At 43.2% G+C, this 21,191-nt stretch overlaps 1 protein-coding gene across 1 annotated transcript in view; it reads left to right on the forward strand.

Moving 5' to 3' along the window:
* LOC117521280 (obscurin-like) overlaps positions 1-21,191 on the forward strand; it is a 140,769-nt gene that overhangs the window by 94,082 nt on the left and 25,496 nt on the right. Inside the window, exons 52-62 of the mRNA XM_034182604.1 lie at positions 286-555; positions 5,593-5,859; positions 6,337-6,615; positions 7,677-7,934; positions 8,157-8,423; positions 8,581-8,853; positions 11,409-11,675; positions 11,902-12,177; positions 18,291-18,563; positions 18,702-18,992; positions 19,611-19,649. Of these exons, the coding sequence (XP_034038495.1) occupies positions 286-555; positions 5,593-5,859; positions 6,337-6,615; positions 7,677-7,934; positions 8,157-8,423; positions 8,581-8,853; positions 11,409-11,675; positions 11,902-12,177; positions 18,291-18,563; positions 18,702-18,992; positions 19,611-19,649 (2,760 nt within the window). The remainder of the gene's footprint in view (positions 1-285; positions 556-5,592; positions 5,860-6,336; positions 6,616-7,676; positions 7,935-8,156; positions 8,424-8,580; positions 8,854-11,408; positions 11,676-11,901; positions 12,178-18,290; positions 18,564-18,701; positions 18,993-19,610; positions 19,650-21,191) is intronic.

A 21,191-nucleotide genomic window follows, 5' to 3' on the forward strand; every position in this document is an offset into this window, starting at 1 on the left:
ACTCATGTATCTTTCACCAAGCAGCCTTTGAGCAAGGTTCTTAATCCCCAAGTTGCTCCCACTGTACACTTGGACACCTCCGCATGATGGCACCACGACACCTGTGTGTGAATGGATGAATGTGATACATCACTGTAAAGCGCTCCATCAGATGGACAAAGCGCTAGAGAAATGGCATCCATTTACTCATATACTCAGAATATCAACATTTTGAGTATAATCTTCAAAGACATGCTTAACTCGCGATGAATGTAACGGGGCTGCTGTCATTACCTTGTCAAACAGAGGCGGAGGTTCACATTGTGAAATTCTTGGAGAGCCACGTCATCCATGAAGGTGAAGATGTCCAGTTTCAGTGTCTGGTTTCTCGCGTGGAGGCGCCGCTGGCTCAGTGGAAACTTCAGGACGTCCCCCTGCAGAATAATGAAATGAACGTGATCGAGGCCGAGGGGAGTGTGCACAGGCTCACACTCAGAGGCGTCACCACAGCAGACTCGGGCACGGTCACTTTCACAGTGGGTAATCACTCATCCACTGCTTACCTGACAGTCAGAGGTAAGGGGAACATTCACCCCTTGTGGGTCTGTTTTTCTGACCACTCTGTGTGTCGGCAAAACATATGAGTGAGTCTGTTGTGTCTTCCATCTTCTTTTCACAGCACCTTCTCTCCATCCTTTCAAAATTATTTACATCAAAGTCATCCCATAACCCACGAGCTTGTCTTCCTTTGTTGTTTTCACTTATTAAATACTTGCTACCAATTCTTTCACTTCCACACTGTGCAGCATGCTCACACTTTATGCACGCTTTCATTGACTTTCCAATCACTTTTCTCCTTCCAGATCACCTTTGATTTTGGTCATGTGGATCAAAATGTTTCTTTGCAGTTCATGTGCACTGCACACGTTTTTTGATATACACTATAAAAAAATGACTTGATGCATGAGTAGCACACTGGCTTTGTGGTGAGCACTGTTGTGTCACAGTGAGAAGGTCCTGCAATCACTTCCCACCTGATCCTTTCCGTGTGGAGTTTGCATGTTGTCCATGTGTTTCCGTGGGTTCTCTCCATGTGCTCTGCCTTCCAAAGGCATGCAGGTTATGTGAATTGGAATTCTTCCTTAGGTGTGAGTGTGGGGATGTCTGTCCACCTTGCCTGTCCAGGGTGTAACCCGCCTCTCGCCAGTAATCCACGTGGTTAGGCTCCAGCTCCTCTATGACCTTTATTGGAATAAGCGGGTATAGAAAATGAATGAATGAACTTTATGCATTGTCAAAATGCATTTTGTGTTTTAACTGCATCTGTTGTGGTATTCGGTGTCATGAGCTGGACTTGAATTTACAAGGTACTTCAAAACATTCTCTGACTCACCTGGAAACAAAAGTATCTGGTGGCTCAAGATGTGACTCTCTTCTATGAAGGGACAGTGAAGCTTGAACATCAGTTGATACGGTGTTACCTAATACATAGAAAAAAAGTGTCGTATGACTGACCAGAGCGATGTCCAAAATGTTGCCCTTCAAAAAAAGAAAAAGGGTACTATTGTGCTACCTATCATGAGGGATCTCACGGATCTGTTCTTTTTCCCCCCTAAAAACAGGCGTGACCAACTTTTTCCAAAAAATACCACTGACCACAAATAACATATCTTATGTGAATTACATTTATTGTCATTTAAATGCATTATATGTAATAGGGAATCAGCATTCTGAATCTATAATGAAGTTTCAACATAATAAAATCACTTCTATTTAGTCTGTAAGTAATTTGATAATTCCAGAGAGCTTTTCAATTGACAATGCAGACCAAAAAAAAAAAGGAAAGGCCTGCAGGCCCCACAATGGGCAGCCCTACACATGCAATAGTACAGCCAAAGAAAGACAGAACATTTCCTGCCATGTGTCCATGTTACTTGTTTTTACTGCGTAACCACTACAGAACAATCACAAAACAGCATTTTGTTTAGCTGATTCACAATGAAAACGGGGCTGGTAAAAATAAATAAATAAATACATAAGACTTTTTTTCTAAAAAGTCATTTTTTATTTTTTTCAATTTAAATAGACTTTTATTGATTTAAATAGACTTTTTCATTTTTATTTATTTCACTCTTCTAAATGAGACTATATGAATACGTACAAATATTAATATTATTTATAATCTTTATTGACATATTAAAACATAAAAGTGCACATACAACATGTACAAGTACCATTAATTAATGGTACTGATTTCATATTTCAGTGGTGTTTTAAGTACTGATTTCTAAAGAAGCCATTTTTGATTTTTTTTTTAAATCATACCAGCCCTGGTTGAAAACAGTCATGCTCCCTCTTCTGTGAACTTTTTATGTCTTTTAGACGGCGGCTCCGTTGCCCGCTGATGCATCAATGACGCTGCAGCAAATGGCAGCATTGCCATTGCAAAAACACGTACTTAGCAACATTGTGACATGCTCTGGTTGGTTATGTGCCATACACTGGCCTAGAGGTGCATGCTATTGAACTTCGTCATTACAGAAAATTACCATCCATCTTTGAAAAGACAGGTCAGTGGGTCTTTAATGGTATGTCAGTGGACTGAGTGTATTGAAGTTTGCAGGAACTGTTGAAAAATAATGCAAAAGCAGTCTTTTTCCTGTAACATTTTCTGGGTGAAGCCACAAACTTTTTGAAGTACCCTTGTATACTTATGAATAGAATTGACACAGCCAAGTAATTTATCCAGGAACATACCATCAGATACATGTGTATTTGGACATCTTTTTATTTTTCCATCTGTATACCACCACAATGGATTCAAAATGAAGCAGTTTAGATGTGTGTGTGGTGTACAGTTTAAGCTTTAATTCAAGGGGTTTAACAACATATCGCATTAGCCATTTTTTTAATCAGCAGTCCCTTGCATTTCAGAGATCAAACATAATTGGACGACTGACTGAGAAGCAGGTTCATGTCACACATTATTTCATGGCAAACTGAACAAGAAAAAAGGTCTGAAATTGAATGTGTTGAATTTCCATTTGGTACCTTTTTTAATTGGAAATCTCAATATGTTGTCCAAATAGGTTGTTGATGCAAGTGAATAAGGTGATAATTAGGCTGATGAAACAAAATAAACATATCAGACAGACAGCACAAACATGCCTAATCAACAATTTGCTATATTCTTATAAAGAACAGATTCATTGACAAATTAAGGAACACCAAAAGACCAACAAGACCACACAAGACAACTAAATTGGATGGTGGTGAGGAAACACTACTCTTCAACATCGAGACAAGTCAAGAACACTCTGGAAGAGATTGGCTAGTCATTGGCAAAGTCTACATTAACAAGATACGCATTCATGAATGTAAATGTAGAGTGCTTAGGACAAGAACAGGAAGACCAGATTACTTCACAATAAAACATCAAAATAAGTCTGTCCAATTCTCGAGCAAGATTCTCTGGAAAAAGGAAATCAAGATTGTCTTGTACCAGAATGATGGGAGGATAAGCGTGCAGAGTTGGAAAGCAACAGCTTAGATTTGAAGTATACCACAGCATCTGTCAAACATGGTGGAGGCAATGTGTTATGGCATGGGCATATGCATGCCAATGGGACTGGCTCACTAGTGTGTATTAATAGTGTTACTGCTGATGGAAGTAGCATAAGGAATTCTCAAGTGTATATAACAGTTACTGCTCAGATTCAGTCAGATTCAGCTGAATACTGACATACGGAAAGGACGGCGCTTCACAGTGCAGATGGATAATGACTCAGAACATACAGCCAAAACAACCTAAGAGCTTCTACAAGCAAAGAACTACAATATTTTTCAATGGTCTAATCAGTCACCTGGTCTCAATCCAACAGAGTGTGCTTTTAAATTACTGAAGACAAAATTGAAGGCAGAAAAATACACAAACAAGTAGTAACTGATGGAGGCTGCAATAAGTCTGGCAAAGCTCAAGGGAGGAAACTCAACATTTGGTGATGTCCATGGGTTCGAGATTTCAGGTAGTCATTTACTGGACTGCAAAGAATTGTGATCCAAATATTTTCAATAATACTTATACTTATAATTAGGTTAGTTCATCCAGTTTATGGCCACTGTAAATAGAGAGACTGTGTCTAAAAATTGCTGTAATTTCATAATAGTTTCATAATAGTTATTTCAAATCACCATTGAATTAAAGCTGAAAGTCTACACTTTAAACACATCTTGATTGTATCTTTTCAACTCCATTTGAGATACAATGACAAAAATTTGACTTTGTCCAACTGTGGGCTTGATTTACTAAAGGTTTGCATGTGTAACATACTACCCACAAACAAATAGGCAGCCTGATCTACTAATGTTGTGTACTGAGGATTGCATCATTGAAATTAGCAAAATAAAACATATTGTGTGTTTCATATGTTTGCCTTAATAATATGCAATTTGGGGTGTGTCTACCCAAGTATAGAAAGCACTGGGTGGTGAACATGCAGATGAATTAATCTAGCATGCTCAATGTGAGTTATCAATCCAGAAAGCAATTTCAGGGGATTGTGATTGTGTCTGTATTTTGCCAGTTTGAAAACAGGATACTAACTGACACACTCATCACTCATCTTCAACCACTTATCCAGGATGTGGTCACGGGGGCAACAGCTCTAGCAGGGAACCCCAGACTTCCCTGACAAAGTGCTGCAGAATTGCAGACACACATAAATCAGATTCACAGTAATTTCCAGTGAACTGTTTGGGGTATTCATTTCTTTATTTTCATTCAGTAATTTTCTTTTACACAGACAACACCACAATTAAACTTTGATTGAGGGTGACCTATTTTTAACAAAAGGAAACTAAACATTCACACTCAAGAAAATCACGTGATGTTTATTATGTCTTTCAATTTCACCCTTTTTGCCAACATTACATTTCTATTGGGGTTTTTTTTCCAGGTTGCACATGCAACACAACAGACGCTACTATTCCAGCACCCATGCAGAGGACAGCTCCACGTAGAAATGACACATACACAAATCTGTTTGATTCTCATTCTGTGTCACGTTCTCTGCAATTATCTGAACATAAAGAGACTATATTAATGGCAGCAGTGCTGAATTCGGTGCCACGCATCTCGTACCTCCCGTGAAATAGCAGACAACTCGTTTTTCAAGGCACATTCATTTTTGATTATTTGGTAAATATTCAATTAATAACATTTTCACTTCAAATGTGTGTGATTGTCTTACTTTGCACATACGTACCTGCAAGTGGCTGATTGAATTTCATTTTGCGCTTATAGTCATGAACATGCGCAAAATCCTCAAACACTGCTGTGTACATCATGTTACCACCTGTTGTCATTTATGCATTTATTCATAGTAGATCACCCTGCAAAACATTCACCAACCCAATGTGTAAAATTCTATGCAGTTTAGTACTCATTATAAGGGATCTTAGTAAAGCAGGCCCGGTTTGATTTCTTCAAAAGTATTGATATTTTAAATGAATTCATTTATTGCCCATTTGAGTAGAATGTGGGGTTTTGTTTGTTTGTTTGTTTGTTTTGCCGGGGGATCCTGTTGACATAATTTCTAATGGTCTTTCTGGCAGCGGCGCCTATACTATTTAAGAAGGAGCTGAAAAGCCAAGAAGCGGCAGAAGGAGCCGAAGCCACCTTGACCTGTGAGACATCGAACCCTGATTGTAAGGTGACCTGGAGGAAGGGCTCCACTATGCTCTCTCAGGGGGATAAATACTCTATTGCCCAAAGAGCTTCCACTCATATACTGGTGGTACACAAGCTGAATGTGGAGGATAGTGGTGAATATACCTGTGATACAGGGGACAAGCAAAGCACTGCTACTCTGACTGTGAAAGGTAACAGAACAAACTTTCATTCTGATTTTTGTTCCATTGTTCATCAAGTTCATTTTACATTCCTTTATCCCTTTATCAATTATTGGATAATGTTCAGAATTCCTCATTTTCCATGTTATCCGTTCCAGAATTGGCATGAAGTTTGATATGAACTAAATTGGAATCAAGTGTTGTTGGCTACAAATTACATTTTTGAATTTTTGTCAAGTTGAAATGATCATCACCTTTTTATAAATACAGAGAAACACATTCTAATGAAGAACCGTTCCACTTAATTTGAAGTGTTGTTATTACTATTATACCATACTTGTTACTTCATGTAATGGCAGTTGTTGGAACACTACTTCTGTGTATCTCAGATCACACAGGAACCAGGAAATGTTAAGACAGTATTTTTTGTGTGTGGGCTCCACCTTCTTAATGGTGTCTTAAGGAAACCCTGATTAGACCACTGACTTTATGCCGCTCCCCCCTTAGCGCGCGTGCGCATCATCCGAGAACTCTGCGACACTACTGTGGTCACTGGACAGGACGCGGTCTTTGAGGTTGAGTTGACACATTCAGGTGTGAGGAATGCTGAATGGTGGCTTGGAGACAACCTCCTCCAAAACAATGATCTGAATCAAATGAGCAGCCAGGGTAGAGTGCATCGTTTGGTGCTGAAGATGGTAACCACAGATGAATCGGGAGATGTTGCCTTCGTATTAGGAGAAGAGAAGAGTGTGGCTTGTCTTCTGGTGGAAGAAAAACCCAAAGGTAAAGGAGCTTTAAGGAAATCTGGTTTGAACACCATGTTCAGCATTTTAAGTTTGATTTATTGCATTTAGCGTCACAAATCAAATGTTATAGTAAGTATGAGTTTTATATTTTACATGAATATAAAATTGTTCAAAAATCTATTGTTAAAAAAATGCTTCATCTGTGATAACATGCATCCATATATTTAAATTAGAGCCTGACCAATATATTGGCCAATATCAGTCTCTCACAAAAAATCAGTATCAGCATTAGTATTGCTGATATTACAACTTCTACTTTACCAAATAAACAACACAAAAAATGAAATTTTTTTAAATGGTGTCATTACACAGTTTGTTTAGTAAAGGATGCTCCGACTGCATTGTTTACAGTGCTGTCAAATATGTCTGGACCCCCATCACCCTGAGGTCACATTAGCTAGAGAGAGACAGAGGTAATGGAACCACCTGCCATTCATTTTCAGTCAGAGTGGGTGTTTGACAGTGACAAGAGACACGTGGTCACTATGCTGCCCATTAGATAGGGTCAAAACAGAAGAGAAGTCTATGCTGAGTGACACAACACGGCAGCTGCCAATCTGAGTCAAGGCAGTGTGATGGGTGTATCACGTATGTTGGATGGTTTGTTGTTAAAGCGCCTTGGGGCAACTGTTTGTTGTGATTTGGCGCTATATAAAAAAAAAGTTGATTGATTGATTGATTGATTGTACATAGTTAAAATAAAGTCTATATTTATACTATAAAACATCAATCTTCAATTTCATTTCTTTGTCGTAAGGGTTTGATTAAGAAATATTTGGAATCATTGCCATATATATATATATATATATATATATATATATATATATATATATATATATATATATATTGGCAGATATATCAGTATTCTAAATTTTAATATCAGTATCCTATCAGCCCCCCAAAAATCCATAACGGTTGGGCTCTAATTTAAGTATTGATTTTAAATGATAAATATGATGGGCCTGGCAAAGAAATTAATCAATTTTCTATTAAAAGCTTCCTTTCCTGAGATTAGTTTTGGGTTTCCCATATTTACAGTGGTTATACTAGAGAGGCCACGCAATGCTGTTGCATTAGAAGGTGAAACTGCCATGCTGGCCTGCACCATCTCTGACCCCAAGGCCATGGTCACCTGGATGAAAAACAAGGTGGTCATCAAAGCAGGTTTGAAGTATGAATTCAGGAAGAATGGAGCATTCCATCAGCTGTGTATCCACAACCTGGTGCCTGAAGATTCTGGAACATATACCTGTGCCACTGTAGATGCACAGTGTGATGCCACCTTAACTGTGGAAGGTAAAGAAAGACACCTTAAGAAAAACAGTGTTCACTTCCTTTTGGTCTCATTCAAGATTGTGGACCAAATTAAGATTGCAATTTACAACTGAAATAAACTTGGATTTTCCTTATTCTCTACCACCTGACATCATTGGGCTTAAACTTAAATCCCTCGGATGCTTGTCTTTAAATTACTATCTTGACATCTGACCACGCTTTCCCATATTAAACTCTCACCAGGTGCACCAGTATTCTTCCAGAAAGAGCTCAAGAGCCAAGAAGCCTTAGAGGGTGATGATGTTACCCTGCACTGTGAGTTATCTAAGGCAGGCGTATGTGTTGAGTGGCGGAAAGGAGGTGTGGTTCTCCAACATGGTAGGAAGTTTGAGATCAGGCATGAAGGGCGCAGACAAGAGCTCTGTATAAGGAACCTGGAGCCTGAAGACAGTGGCTACTACACATGTGATGCAGGAGATCAGCTCACTACAGCTTCTTTAACTGTGCAAGGTAGTCTATGTCAACAATCTTGTATCTGTTCCTGATTTGACCTTTGGTCAAGCTTTTTCCATTCTAACTTAATTCTAGAATAGAATAAAAAATGTTTTACAACTCACAGAAATTTAAATGAGAATAAAGTTATGTATGTGTATTTTTCACTCAACAGCAAAAGAAGTTTTCATTGTGTCTGGTCTCAAGACCATTGATGTCTTTGTTGGGGAATGGGCCACCTTCTCCTGTCAGCTGTCTGGTAGTGCATCGGGCAAAGTACAGTGGTGGCTGGATGGCACCTTGCTGAAGAACAGTGCCTTTAGTGAGATAGGACTGAGCCCCGGACACATCCACACACTGACGCTAAAGAATTTGGCTACAGATGACTCCGGCACTGTCACATTCAAAGCCGGGAATGCAATGTCAACAGCCAAGCTCTTAGTCAAAGGTACCAAGAGACAAGTAACACAAATAACTATTGATGGGTCCCATCTTCCACCCAGCACGAAGCAGCTCGCAGTGTAATGCAAGTGTAATTGGTAGTGTACAACTGACACAGCTGTAGTTTTGATTTTAATGTTCATTGTGCGCGTCAGATAAATAGCATGTAACATTGCACTTATTTGTGCAAAAGTAGACTTGGTTGAAAGACAAGATGTGGTCAAATGTATGGCAGCTGGAGGCGATTAGACTACAGACCCCGTTGGTGGTCTAAAATCAAGTGCAGCGTTTCTCTGCTATTCATGGGTCACAATATTCATATGTGCCTTACATAACCAGGTTTGCATGGTTGCACTGCTTGTACATACAGCAAAAACTGAATTAAACAGCAATCATTAAACAAAATAAAAGTAAAGTCTTTATTCTTCATTCTAGCATTCTATAATGTGTTGGTGCGACTCTGTTAACTAGCTAGCAAATCTCTCACTTAAGTCTGCTTTCGAAAAGGTTTATAGTACTCTGCGGCTCTTAAAGGAGATGAGAAATGCTAATTTGATTGATTTCGTATTACGAGCAAAACATGCCTGTGAGCAATTAAGAGAATAAATCCAACTCCTTTGTGTCTTGCACCCTATATTGCACCCTGATTACATTCCCTATAAATAGCAAAGTGGAGTTGTACATGCCCCAAATGCACTTGCGGTATGCACCATAGCTCATGTGCCAAAGATTGTCAAGATAGGGCCCAAAGAGGCTGAGATAAGTTGAATATTTCAGTGGCAGGCTTTTTAAAGACCCTGCAACTTCCAGATCTAAAGTCGCACTATTGCTGTCATAATAGTGTGACATAACAACACACTTTTATATTTTAACAACAAAAATTTGACACGATTTTAGTTTTTCATGCTTCAAAATATAAATCAGTCAAATTAATTTTTTTTTGAAGATGCCAAATAAATTTAATAGCATGAATATGCTTGTTTTCTGCAGGTGCTTGTAAACAATAATAATAATAAAACAAGCGAGTTCATTTAACAAATTGAGAGGGTGAAACATAGATTTTGACATTTCTGTGCTTCATCATGCATGCAAACATTTTCTAATTTCATTAATAGTAATAATAATAATAACAGTGTTCCAAAGGTCCATATGCTGTGAGGTTTAGTGCAGCCAAAATGACTGGGTGCAGCATCACTGCAAGGTTTTATTAGAGTGAAGGAGAATACAATGAATACACAGGACTAAAGTTTTCTTGGGGTGTTTGACATTTACATTACACAGTTATTTATACATGGTTTCTTTCAGTATTTATTTTACATTTGTATTCATACGTACACTTACTGTTGTTAAATTAAAAAGTCTTGTAAAAATTTGAAACTCTTTAATTGAAATAACTGATCCATAGTGAAATTTATTAGCAACATTGGGATCATTTGCTGTTTCTCCATTTCATGGCCCATGTAATGTCTCACATCTCATATAATGAACTTCTGAAATTTTTCTCTGCAAATGGTTTATTTTGTACTGTAATTAATAAAAAAAAAAAACAGTTTCCTATTTCTGCACTCATTCAAAATGGTCTTTTCATTCAAAACAGAATTTAACCCCTAAACCAAACAGTCCATGTTGAGACACGCTGCAGAATATTTCAGTGACATTTGTTCTATTCATCAAAGCCTTTACATTCCTTTTTTTTTCTTACTAATTTCAAAACCTCTGTGTATTAATCAGAGCAGTAAAATAGCTTCCTGCACAAGTAGCCACTTTCAGCACATTTGCAATTCTGATGCACATCACAAAGTGCTGAGTGTTGTTCATGCTGTTGGAAATTTAGTCTAAATCTACAGGTTATCTACACGATTGACAACACTACATCTGTTGCTTTAAGTGGTCCTTGTTATGTTTACTCATCGGACCAAAATTAGGATTATGATTATAAGGTGCCATGATCATACAGGACAGCGCCATCTTTTGGTAATATGGGTAATTGCTAATATTTGGTGACTGGATTCAGTGCGTACCGTAGGCCTGGTTTGGATGTATTATTGTGCAGACAGTGCCCACAAGTAGAGACAACAGAAGTGATATTGTTAGAAAGTGCTGCTCCACCTGTCCACTCAGGCTGGCTGGCCATTACTCACCTTGACTTTCCCCCCTAATTGTTTTCTCCGATCAATCTCTGCTCTGACCTGCAATCTAACATTCCAACTCTTGGGCATTTCTCTTTACCTGTCACCCACTCCTCCCTCACTGGCTGTCAGCATTTACTGACTCTTGTGACCATTACCCCGGATCTCGACAGTACGGCTTTTTGACCCCTTATTCAGTGTGAAGGCACATACAGGACAAAACAGTGGTCACTGTAGACATTAAAATATACATTTACATATTGTCCAGATTGGAAAATTATACAATCTCTTTTGGATATCTTCTAGAATCCTTCTAAATTCACCTTTATATAAATGTTGCTTTGGGGTTATAAAAGCCCGTATGTCATTCGGCATGTCTTAAGCTTGACCTTATATCTTATGGCCAAGTCCTGACTCCTGACCCCATCCTCAGATCCCACAGTTGAAGTGGTGAACGAAATGGAGGACCTACATGTGCTCGAAAACCAACCGGCTGAATTCATCTGTCAGTTCTCAAGGCCGGTCAAGGCTCAGTGGATGAAGGATGGGCAGCCGGTACAGCCTGATGGCCAAAGGGTGGTAGTGGAGCAGGACTGGAATGTGGCTCGCTTGTACATTAGCCGTGTTTCTGCCGCTGACAGGGGCGCATACTCCTGTGAGGCAGATGGGACCTGCGTGGTCGCTTCACTATATGTGGGAGGTGAGCTTCCCTCCACATGGAAAGAGCACTGATTGATTGATTGATTGATTGATTGATTGCTCCTTTCCCTGTGGCAAAATATTGGCTCATTGAACAAATTAAATTGATCTGCTACTCATTGCCTCTTGAAAACCAAATCTGAAATGACATAACTTCCTAAAAGGTCTTTGTATTTATATAATTTGTTTTCTCTTGTGGCTTCATTTTTTGCATCCCTGCTCTATAGCCAAGCCCATTACCATTGTTCAGGGCCTGGAGAATGTGGAAACTATTGATGGAGGCGAAGCACTGTTTGAGTGTGCCCTGTCTCGCCCTGAGAACAAAGATTTCCGTTGGCTTTTTAATGGTAAACAAGTCAAGGAATCACCTAATGCAGAGATTGTGTCATTTGAAAACGGCCGTCGTCATCTCCTCCTACTGAAAGAACTGCACGTTGAAGACAGTTGCACAGTCACCTTCCAAGCTGGTACAACATCCACATCTGCCCAACTCTCTGTCAAGGGTAAGTTATCCTTCCATAGTCCCAAAGCTTTGAAAGTGTATTGCTGTTTTTTCCGGAATATAAGTCGCAGGGTTTTTGTTTTTTGTTTTATACTAATTTGAGAGCTCCTGCAACTTGTACTTTGGTGCGACTTATATCATGAAAAAAATTGTGTTCATTGTTAATCATAATAATATTAACTATTTACACTACCAGTCAAAGTTTTGTACACACTTTGTCACTAAACTTTTGACTGGTGCCCTATATATATGGCTTTCCCTGGAATCAACACACAATACGAAATAAATTTGAATAATAAAATAAAAAACACCAATAACAAAAGTAAACTACAACTATAAATTAAAAAAAAAATCCCAAATTAAAGAGCTGATTACAAAACAAAAAACAAATGTCCTCACATTTTTATTACAGTGCTTCTAACTCTGTGAACCAACAATTTGTGTTCTTCTACATAAAATAACATCCAGTATGTTGTCCAATGCATATTTAATTTAAAAGCCTTTTGGTACACACCTCAAGCTGAGCGCTTTCTGCAAAAATACACTGTTCACATCTCCATCTCTGTCCATTTGACAGTTGCTTCAAATAACATGCAGTATGTTGTCCAATGCATGTTTATTTGTCCATCTTGTTTATTTTTTTGGAAGTTGAAAGTCCTTATGTTAAGTAACAGCTCACACTGAGTTGTGCACATGTGCTACTGTCCGTTGTTAAAGTCTTCCCCAGAAACTTTGTGTTAAAAAGTAAGTTCCACATACAGGAAAAAAAGCAACATACTCCGTTGTGACTTATGTATGTTTTCCTCTTCAAGGGGCATTTTTTGACAGGTGTGATTTCAGTATTCTTCATGTAGGGGGACTCTCAGTCCAGAATGGCAATTGTAATCTGACCGGTGCTGGTGTGACTTGTACTCCAGAAAATACAGACAACAGCAATATTAACATCAACACTATTACTAAGTATTCCATTCTAATGTTTTAACCTTTCAATGACGCTATCTAGGGGCAGGGGTGGTAGCCAAGTGGTTAATGCGCTTGGTTTCAGTTCAGAAGGCTCCGGGTTCAAATCCCACCCCTGCCACATTTCTCCATGTAATGTGGAGTTGCGTCAGGAAGGGCATCCGGCGTAAAACCTGTGCCAATTCAGCATGCAGATCCACCTTTGATTTGCTGTGGCGACCCCGAGTGCAAACAAGGGAGCAGCCGAAGGGACTTACTTTTAATGAAGCTATCTAGGGCCATCCAATCCCTGTACTTACAAAGCAAGAGCTGTGTTCGGGTTCTCAGCAATAAGTCTGACTCATTTCCGGTGGGAGCAAAATTCACGGCTCCTTCACACATACACTGGGTTTGTGAGGGAGTTCAGAACTGTGTTTGATCACCCTAACAGGGGAGAGACCGCTTCAACCGTGCTGCTGTCGATGAGACAGGGACGCCGGAGCGCAGCCGCTTATGCAGTCGACTTCCGCATCGCGGCTGCGAGGTCTGGCTGGAATAACGCTGCGCTCCGCGCCGCCTTTGTAAACGGACTGTCGTCAGTCCTAAAGGAGCACCTAGTGGCCAAGGATGAACCGCGGGAATTAGATGGGCTTATTGATCTCGTTATACGGTTAGACAATCGGTTGGAGGAACGCCGTCGGGAACGAGACGAAGGACGTGGCCGGGCGCGCGCCGTCCCTCTTCCTTCCGGGTCCGAGAAAGGTCCGCCCTTCCCACGCTCCCTGGCCTCTACGTCCCGTGGGGCGACAGCTCCCCCTGCTGACGAAGCTATGGACACGAGCAGGGCCACATTTAGACCACCTAATAGACAGAGGAGGTTTCCACGCGGGGCGTGTTTTGTTTGTGGCTCAATGGAGCATCAATTGAGCGATTGCCCCGAACGGTTAAACACCAACGCCCGCCCCTAGAGACTGGGCTTAGGGTGGGCCAAAAAATTCACGTGGGACACACACATATTGCCGCATGACTCCCAGTTACAATCCTTAGTGGGGATTTAACCCTTCAGGCCCCAGCACTGGTAGACACAGGGTCAGAAGGGAATCTGTTAGACAGCAGATGGGCCAGGGAGGTAGGGCTCCCTCTGGTGGCGCTACCTACACCATTGCAGGTGCGAGCACTAGATGGCACCCTACTCCCTTTAATCACACACAAGACACCACCAGTAACTCTGGTAGTGTCAGGGAATCATAGGGAGGAGATTGAGTTTTTTGTGACTCCTTCTACCTCCCGTGTGATTCTGGGGTTCCCCTGGATGATGAAACACAATCCCCAGATTGATTGGCCGTCCGGGGTGGTGGTACAGTGGAGCAAAACCTGCCATCGGATGTGTTTGGGATCCTCGGTTCCTCCCGGTTCCCAGGCTAAGGAGCAGGTCCAAGTTCCCCCCAATCTGTCGGCGGTGCCGGTTGAGTACCACGATCTTGCTGACGTTTTTAGCAAGGATCGGGCACTCACTCTTCCCCCGCACCGTCCATATGATTGTGCCATCGATTTGTTGCCAGGCGTGGAGTTCCCGTCCAGCAGGCTGTACAACCTCTCCCGACCTGAGCGTGAATCGATGGAGACCTACATCCGGGACTCCTTAGCTGCCGGGCTGATCCGTAACTCCACCTCTCCGATGGGAGCAGGTTTCTTTTTTGTGGGAAAAAAAGATGGCGGTCTTCGTCCATGCATTGATTATCGGAGGCTGAACGAGATCACGGTTCGCAACCGATACCCGTTGCCTTTGTTGGATTCAGTGTTCACCCCCCTGCATGGAGCCAAAATCTTCACAAAGTTGGATCTTAGGAACGCATACCACCTAGTTCGGATCCGGAAGGGAGACGAATGGAAGACGGCATTTAACACCCCGTTAGGTCATTTTGAGTACCTGGTCATGCCGTTCGGCCTCACTAACGCCCCTGCGACGTTCCAAGCTTTGGTTAATGACGTCTTGCGGGACTTCCTGCACCGATTCGTCTTCGTATATCTGGATGATATACTCATCTTTTCTCCGGACCCTGAGACCCATGTACGGCATGTACCTCAGGTCCTGCAGCGGTTGTTGGAGAACCGGTTGTTTGTGAAGGGCGAGAAGTGTGAGTTTCACCGCACTTCTTTGTCCTTCCTGGGGTTTATCATCTCCTCCAACTCCGTCGCCCCGGATCCGGCCAAGGTCGCAGCGGTGAGAGACTGGCCCCAACCTACAAGCCGTAGGAAGCTGCAACAGTTCCTCGGCTTTGCAAATTTCTACAGGAGGTTCATTAAGGGGTATAGTCAGGTAGTTAGCCCCCTGACGGCCCTGACCTCACCAAAAGTTCCCTTCACCTGGTCGGATCGGTGCGAAGCCTCGTTTAGGGAGTTGAAACGCCGGTTCTCGACTGCAACGGTCTTGGTGCAACCCGATCCTGGTCGCCAGTTTGTGGTTGAAGTGGACGCCTCTGACTCAGGGATAGGAGCCGTGCTATCCCAGAGCGGAGAAACCGATAAGGTTCTTCACCCATGTGCCTATTTTTCCCGCAGGTTGACCCCAGCAGAGCGGAACTATGACGTGGGCAATCGAGAGCTCCTTGCGGTGAAAGAGGCCCTTGAGGAGTGGAGACACCTGCTGGAGGGAGCGTCAGTGCCTTTCACGGTTTTCACTGACCACCGGAACCTGGAGTATATCAGGACCGCCAAGCGACTGAACCCCAGGCAAGCCCGCTGGTCACTGTTTTTCGGCCGTTTTGACTTCTGGATCATCTACCGCCCCGGGACCAAAAACCAAAGATCGGATGCCCTGTCCCGGGTGCATGAACAGGAAGTCAAGACCGAGCTGTCGGATCCACTGGAACCCATTCTCCCGGAGTCCACTATCGTGGCTGCTCTGACCTGGGACGTGGAGAAGACCGTCCGGGAGGCCCTGGCACGGAGCCCGGATCCCGGAACAGGGCCGAAGAACAGACTATACGTCCCACCAGAAGCCAGAGCTGCCGTTCCGGACTTCTGTCATGGGTCCAAGCTCTCCTGCCACCCAGGGGTGCGTAGGACCGTGGCAGTAGTCTGGCAGCGCTTCTGGTGGGCGTCCCTGGAGACTGATGTCCGGGCTTACATCCAGGCCTGCACCACCTGCGCCAGGGGCAAGGCTGACCACCAGAAGGCACAGGGACTTCTACAGCCACTTCCTGTGCCTCACCGCCCCTGGTCCCACATCGGTCTGGATTTTGTCACGGGCCTCCCGCCGTCCCGGGGACACACCACCATACTCATGATAGTGGACCGTTTCTCCAAGGTGGCCCACTTCGTGGCCCTCCCGAAGCTCCCGTCGGCCCAGGAGACGGCGGATCTCCTCATCCACCATGTTGTCCGGCTGCATGGGATACCAACAGACATCGTTTCGGATCGCGGTCCCCAGTTCTCCTCGCAGGTGTGGAGAAGTTTCTGCCGGGAACTGGGGGCCACTGTAAGCCTCTCGTCTGGGTATCACCCGCAGACTAACGGACAGGTCGAACGGGCCAACCAGGAGTTGGAGCAGGCCCTCAGGTGCATGACCTCTGCACACCCGACGGCTTGGAGTGAACATCTGGCCTGGATCGAGTACGCTCATAACAGCCAGGTGTCCTCTGCCACCGGCCTCTCCCCGGTCGAGGTGTGTCTGGGGTACCAGCCCCCTTTGTTTCCTTTGGTGGAGGGAGAGGTCGGTGTGCCCTCGGTCCAGGCCCACCTGCGGAGATGCCGTCGGCTGTGGTGCACCGCCCGTTCGGCCTTGTTGAGGGCCCGGACGAGGGCTAAAGCCCATGCAGACCGTCGACGGTCCCCGGCCCCACTTACCAGCCCGGGCAGGAGGTGTGGCTTTCCACCAAGGACATTCCACTCCAGGTCGAGTCCCCCAAGTTGAAAGACCGATTCATTGGACCCTTCCCCATCCTCAAGGTCCTCAGTCCTACCGCAGTGAGGCTCCAACTCCCGGCCTCACTGCGGATCCATCCGGTCTTTCATGTCTCCAGGATAAAACCGCATCACACCTCGCCCCTCTGTGCACCCGGTCCAGCGCCGCCTCCTGCCTGTATTATCGACGGGGAGCCGGCTTGGACAGTTCGCCGGCTCTTGGACGTCCGTCGAATGGGCCGGGGTTTCCAGTATTTGGTGGACTGGGAGGGGTATGGACCCGAAGAACGCTCCTGGGTGAAGAGGAGCTTCATCCTGGACCCGGCCCTCCTGGCCGATTTCTATCGTCGCCACCCGGACAAGCCTGGTCGGGCGCCAGGAGGCGCCCGTTGAGGGGGGGGTCCTGTTGTGTGGGCCGCTGAAGAGGAGGTACTGCTGGCCCACCACCAGAAGGCGCCCTGCCTGAAGTGCGGGCTTCAGGCACGAGAGGGCGCTGCCGCCTCAGGAACAAGCCGTGGTGACAGCTGTCACCCATCATCCGTGACAGCTGTCACTAATCATCACATCTGGTATAAAAGCAGGAAGACACCTCCACCAAACTGCCGAGATATCATCTTCATCTGGAGGTAATACTCTCAGCCTTTTTGTGAGATTTATAAATCTGTTATTGTGAGTGTTTGCAGGAGAACCGGTCGTTTTTGCGGAGGCTGTGCAAGACGGCGCTCCTTTTCATCTGAGACCGCTGCAACGTGTTGAGAGAGAGGTGGAGGTGGCATTCCCACCATTGTTACTGGGTGTTCACACACCCACCCTTTGACTGTCTTTTGCTTTCTGCCAGCAGTACCAGATCCGACACGCCGGGAAGGTGGCCACCTGGGGACTCCGGGACTTGGCGGCTCCAGTATTCCTCGGGTTCAGGTGGCGATGGAAATCGTGTGGTTCCGGTTCGTTTCCAGACGGGCGTCTCCTATCGTCGAGCCTGCCCACACGACACCTTTATTAATTGACTGTTGCACATTCTGAATCTGCTGTGTTTGGTTGTGACATTCACAACAGTAAAGTGTTATAATTTGACTCCTTCCATTGTCCGTTCATTTACGCCCCCTGTTGTGGGTCCGTGTCACTACACTTTCCCAACAGGAAAGGGACGTTTGGGGTTTCCTGCTGGAGCTGTTGCCACGCATCTCAATCCCAGATAAGCAGTTGAAGATGTACGTATGTATGTATGTATGTATGAAGCTATTTTCCATTCCTTGTATTTTCTTCTAGGGTGGCAGTTGGACGTAGTAAAAGGTCTGGAAGACAGGGTTGCTGTAGTCGGAGAGAAGGTTGAGTTTTGTGTTGAGCTCAATGAACTGGTCCCTGTGTCAGAAGTAGCTTGGTATGCTAATGGAGTTGAGCTTAAACCAAATGACATCTGGTCCATGAGATCTGACCGCTGTTCCCATCACCTCATCCTGAGGAAGGTGCCACTTTTGCCACAGCAGGAAATTACATTTGCTGCTAGAGATGCTCTCTCTTTGGCCAAGCTCACCATTATCAGTAAGTACCTGACACAGTGTATGAGTCTCCTTTATGTCTTCCACTGCAGTGACTGCTTTCATTTTTCCTCACAGGACAATCTGTTTTGTGCTTAACACTGCTCAGAAAAGAATATGACCCTTGTTTTGTTTCATACAGCTGTACCTGATCCTCCTGAGGACCCAGAAGTCCTCAACAAGACAAAAGAATCAGTTACCCTGTCTTGGTTCACACCACTCCATGATGGTGGGAATCCCATTCTGGGCTACAGGGTGGAGATGCGGCTTGTAAACAGTACTCTCTGGCTACCGTGTCATTCAGAACCTGTGTGTAACACAGAGTTTGTTGTCGAAAATCTTACCGCTGGGAGCAGCTACAGGTTTAGAGTAGCAGCCATCAACAGTGCTGGCATTGGAGAGCCTGTGGAGTTGCCTCAGACCGTGCAGCTCGGTGAGTGGATGGATATCAGGAAATAGTGTCTCGTGATTGCCAAGGCCATCTTATTATTGCATGCTGAGCTAATCCTTTCTGTTTGTTTACTGATAAAAAATTATTAAAACCATCATCATTATTTTGATATCAAGCTGTTTGTATGATATGGCAATCTCATTATTTATTTCTATTGTTCATCCTTTCATGGTGGTCGCTACTGTGTTTTTCTCCTTTACAAAATAGTACACTGTAAGACTTTTACAAATAATAAAAAAAAAAATTAATAATGAATTAGTGTATTGTGGAGTTGCGTTAGGAAGGGCATCTGGTGTAAAACTTGTGTCAAATCAACATGCAAACCATCTTGGATCTGCTGTGCTGACCCTGAGTGAAAAAAGGGAGACCCAATGTACTTACTAATAATTAATTAATTAATTAATTAATTAAGAATTTGCTTATAAAAACAACAATATTTACTTTTATGGGGTCAGACAGATATAGGTCTATCAAATATTATAATAATATAATAATTTAATAATAATATAATATTATTATTATCATGAGTAGTAGTAGTATATGAATTTCTTCAACACTTTCATGCAACGCTCTAAAGAAACATTTTTCATTTTTACACAGAAGCACCTGTGACAGCTACTCAGCCACTAATTTCTCCAGGTAAGTCAGTTTGTGGAAAACCATTTTATGTACGAGGTCTGTTAGAAAAGTATCCGACCTTATTATTTTTTTCAAAAACCATATGGATTTGAATCGTGTAATTGCATCAGACAAGCTTGAACCCTCGCGTGCGCATGCGTGAGTTTTTCCACGCCTGTCGGTTGCGTCATTCGCCTGTGAGCAGGCTTTGAGTGAGGAGTGGTCCAGCCCCCTCGTCGTTTCATTGCCAGGAAATGGCAGAATGATGTTAGAGACTGGCAGCTGGAAACCATTAGACAAATTTATCTGGCTTTCAGTGAAAATGTTACGGGCTTGGTAGAGAATAAGGAGTGTTACTGTCGCTTTAAGGACGGCCCCCAGCGACTGTGGGGCGCGCTGTGCTCCGAAGCCGCCATCGAGAGGCTGAACGACCATTTCATTTCTAAACGGATGGCTGTCTGGATCCGTGACCATCGTATGCAATTTCTCTGGTTATCACAAGAGCTGGACATCAACCATTTTCCGGCAGATTTCACTTTTAATGAGATTTTGTCATGGAAAGCCGAGCGGAGGCTTCGCGCGTCACGATGGATTCGCTACTGGAATGAGACAAAACCACCTCCATTTTGGTCTCACAGGACGGCTTTGAGATGGCGTTCAGACAGCTGTCGGTGGTTTTTCCATCAAGTGATTATCCGAGAAATTGTGGATGTGCCTGGACATGCCAGAACATGTCCCGTGAGGCTTCATCATGGCGTTGCTAGAGCATCTCTAGCAGTGCCATGGTTTTGATCAAGCAAAGCGGCAGTCTCTGAGCCATTCCTAAACAATGAAAAAAATGACGAGAGGGGTGGACCACTCCTCACTCAAAGCCTGCTCACAGGCGAATGACGCAACCGACAGGCGTGAAAAAAACTCACGCATGCGCACGAAGGTTCAAGCTTGGCTGACGCAATCACACGTGATTCAAATCCATATGGTTTTTGAAAAAAATAATAAGGTCAGATACTTTTCTAATAGACCTCGTATTTATCCTATACTGTATAGGACTATAAACACTTTTAAAAGGAATGCACTGCTCAACATAATTAATAAATAAATGAATAAATAACTAAAATTAAGATAATAATTTGCTTGGATCTTTTTTTAAATAATTCCATCTCAGGTATTACTGAGTAAATGCAATGCGACTTTTATAGTCAGACTAACTCAGCATTTAGTTAAATAGTTTCGTATACTTGATTTGCTTTGTCCTCGACATGGTTAATTAAGTTGAACCAGCTTAATTAGAAGTTTTTGGTGTTATTAGGAAGCCAACGCATTTTATTTAATAATTCATTCTAACTTCTTTATTTTACCTCCGTGTCCATGCCAATTTTTTACCTTCATTTTGTCAAGATTTTTTACTTTTTGACTTAAGTTTTTAAAAACTTAAGTCAGTATAAATTACATGTTGCAGTTCCAGTTTTATGAACAAACTCTTCATTTTAAAATCATTGTCAGCCTATGTACAACTGTTTTTAAACTGTGAACAATTTTTGTACTAACCATTTGTAAGTTATT

The sequence above is a fragment of the Thalassophryne amazonica genome, chromosome 12, assembly GCF_902500255.1.
Source record: "Thalassophryne amazonica chromosome 12, fThaAma1.1, whole genome shotgun sequence".
In the NCBI taxonomy this organism is placed as follows: Eukaryota; Metazoa; Chordata; class Actinopteri; order Batrachoidiformes; family Batrachoididae; genus Thalassophryne; species Thalassophryne amazonica.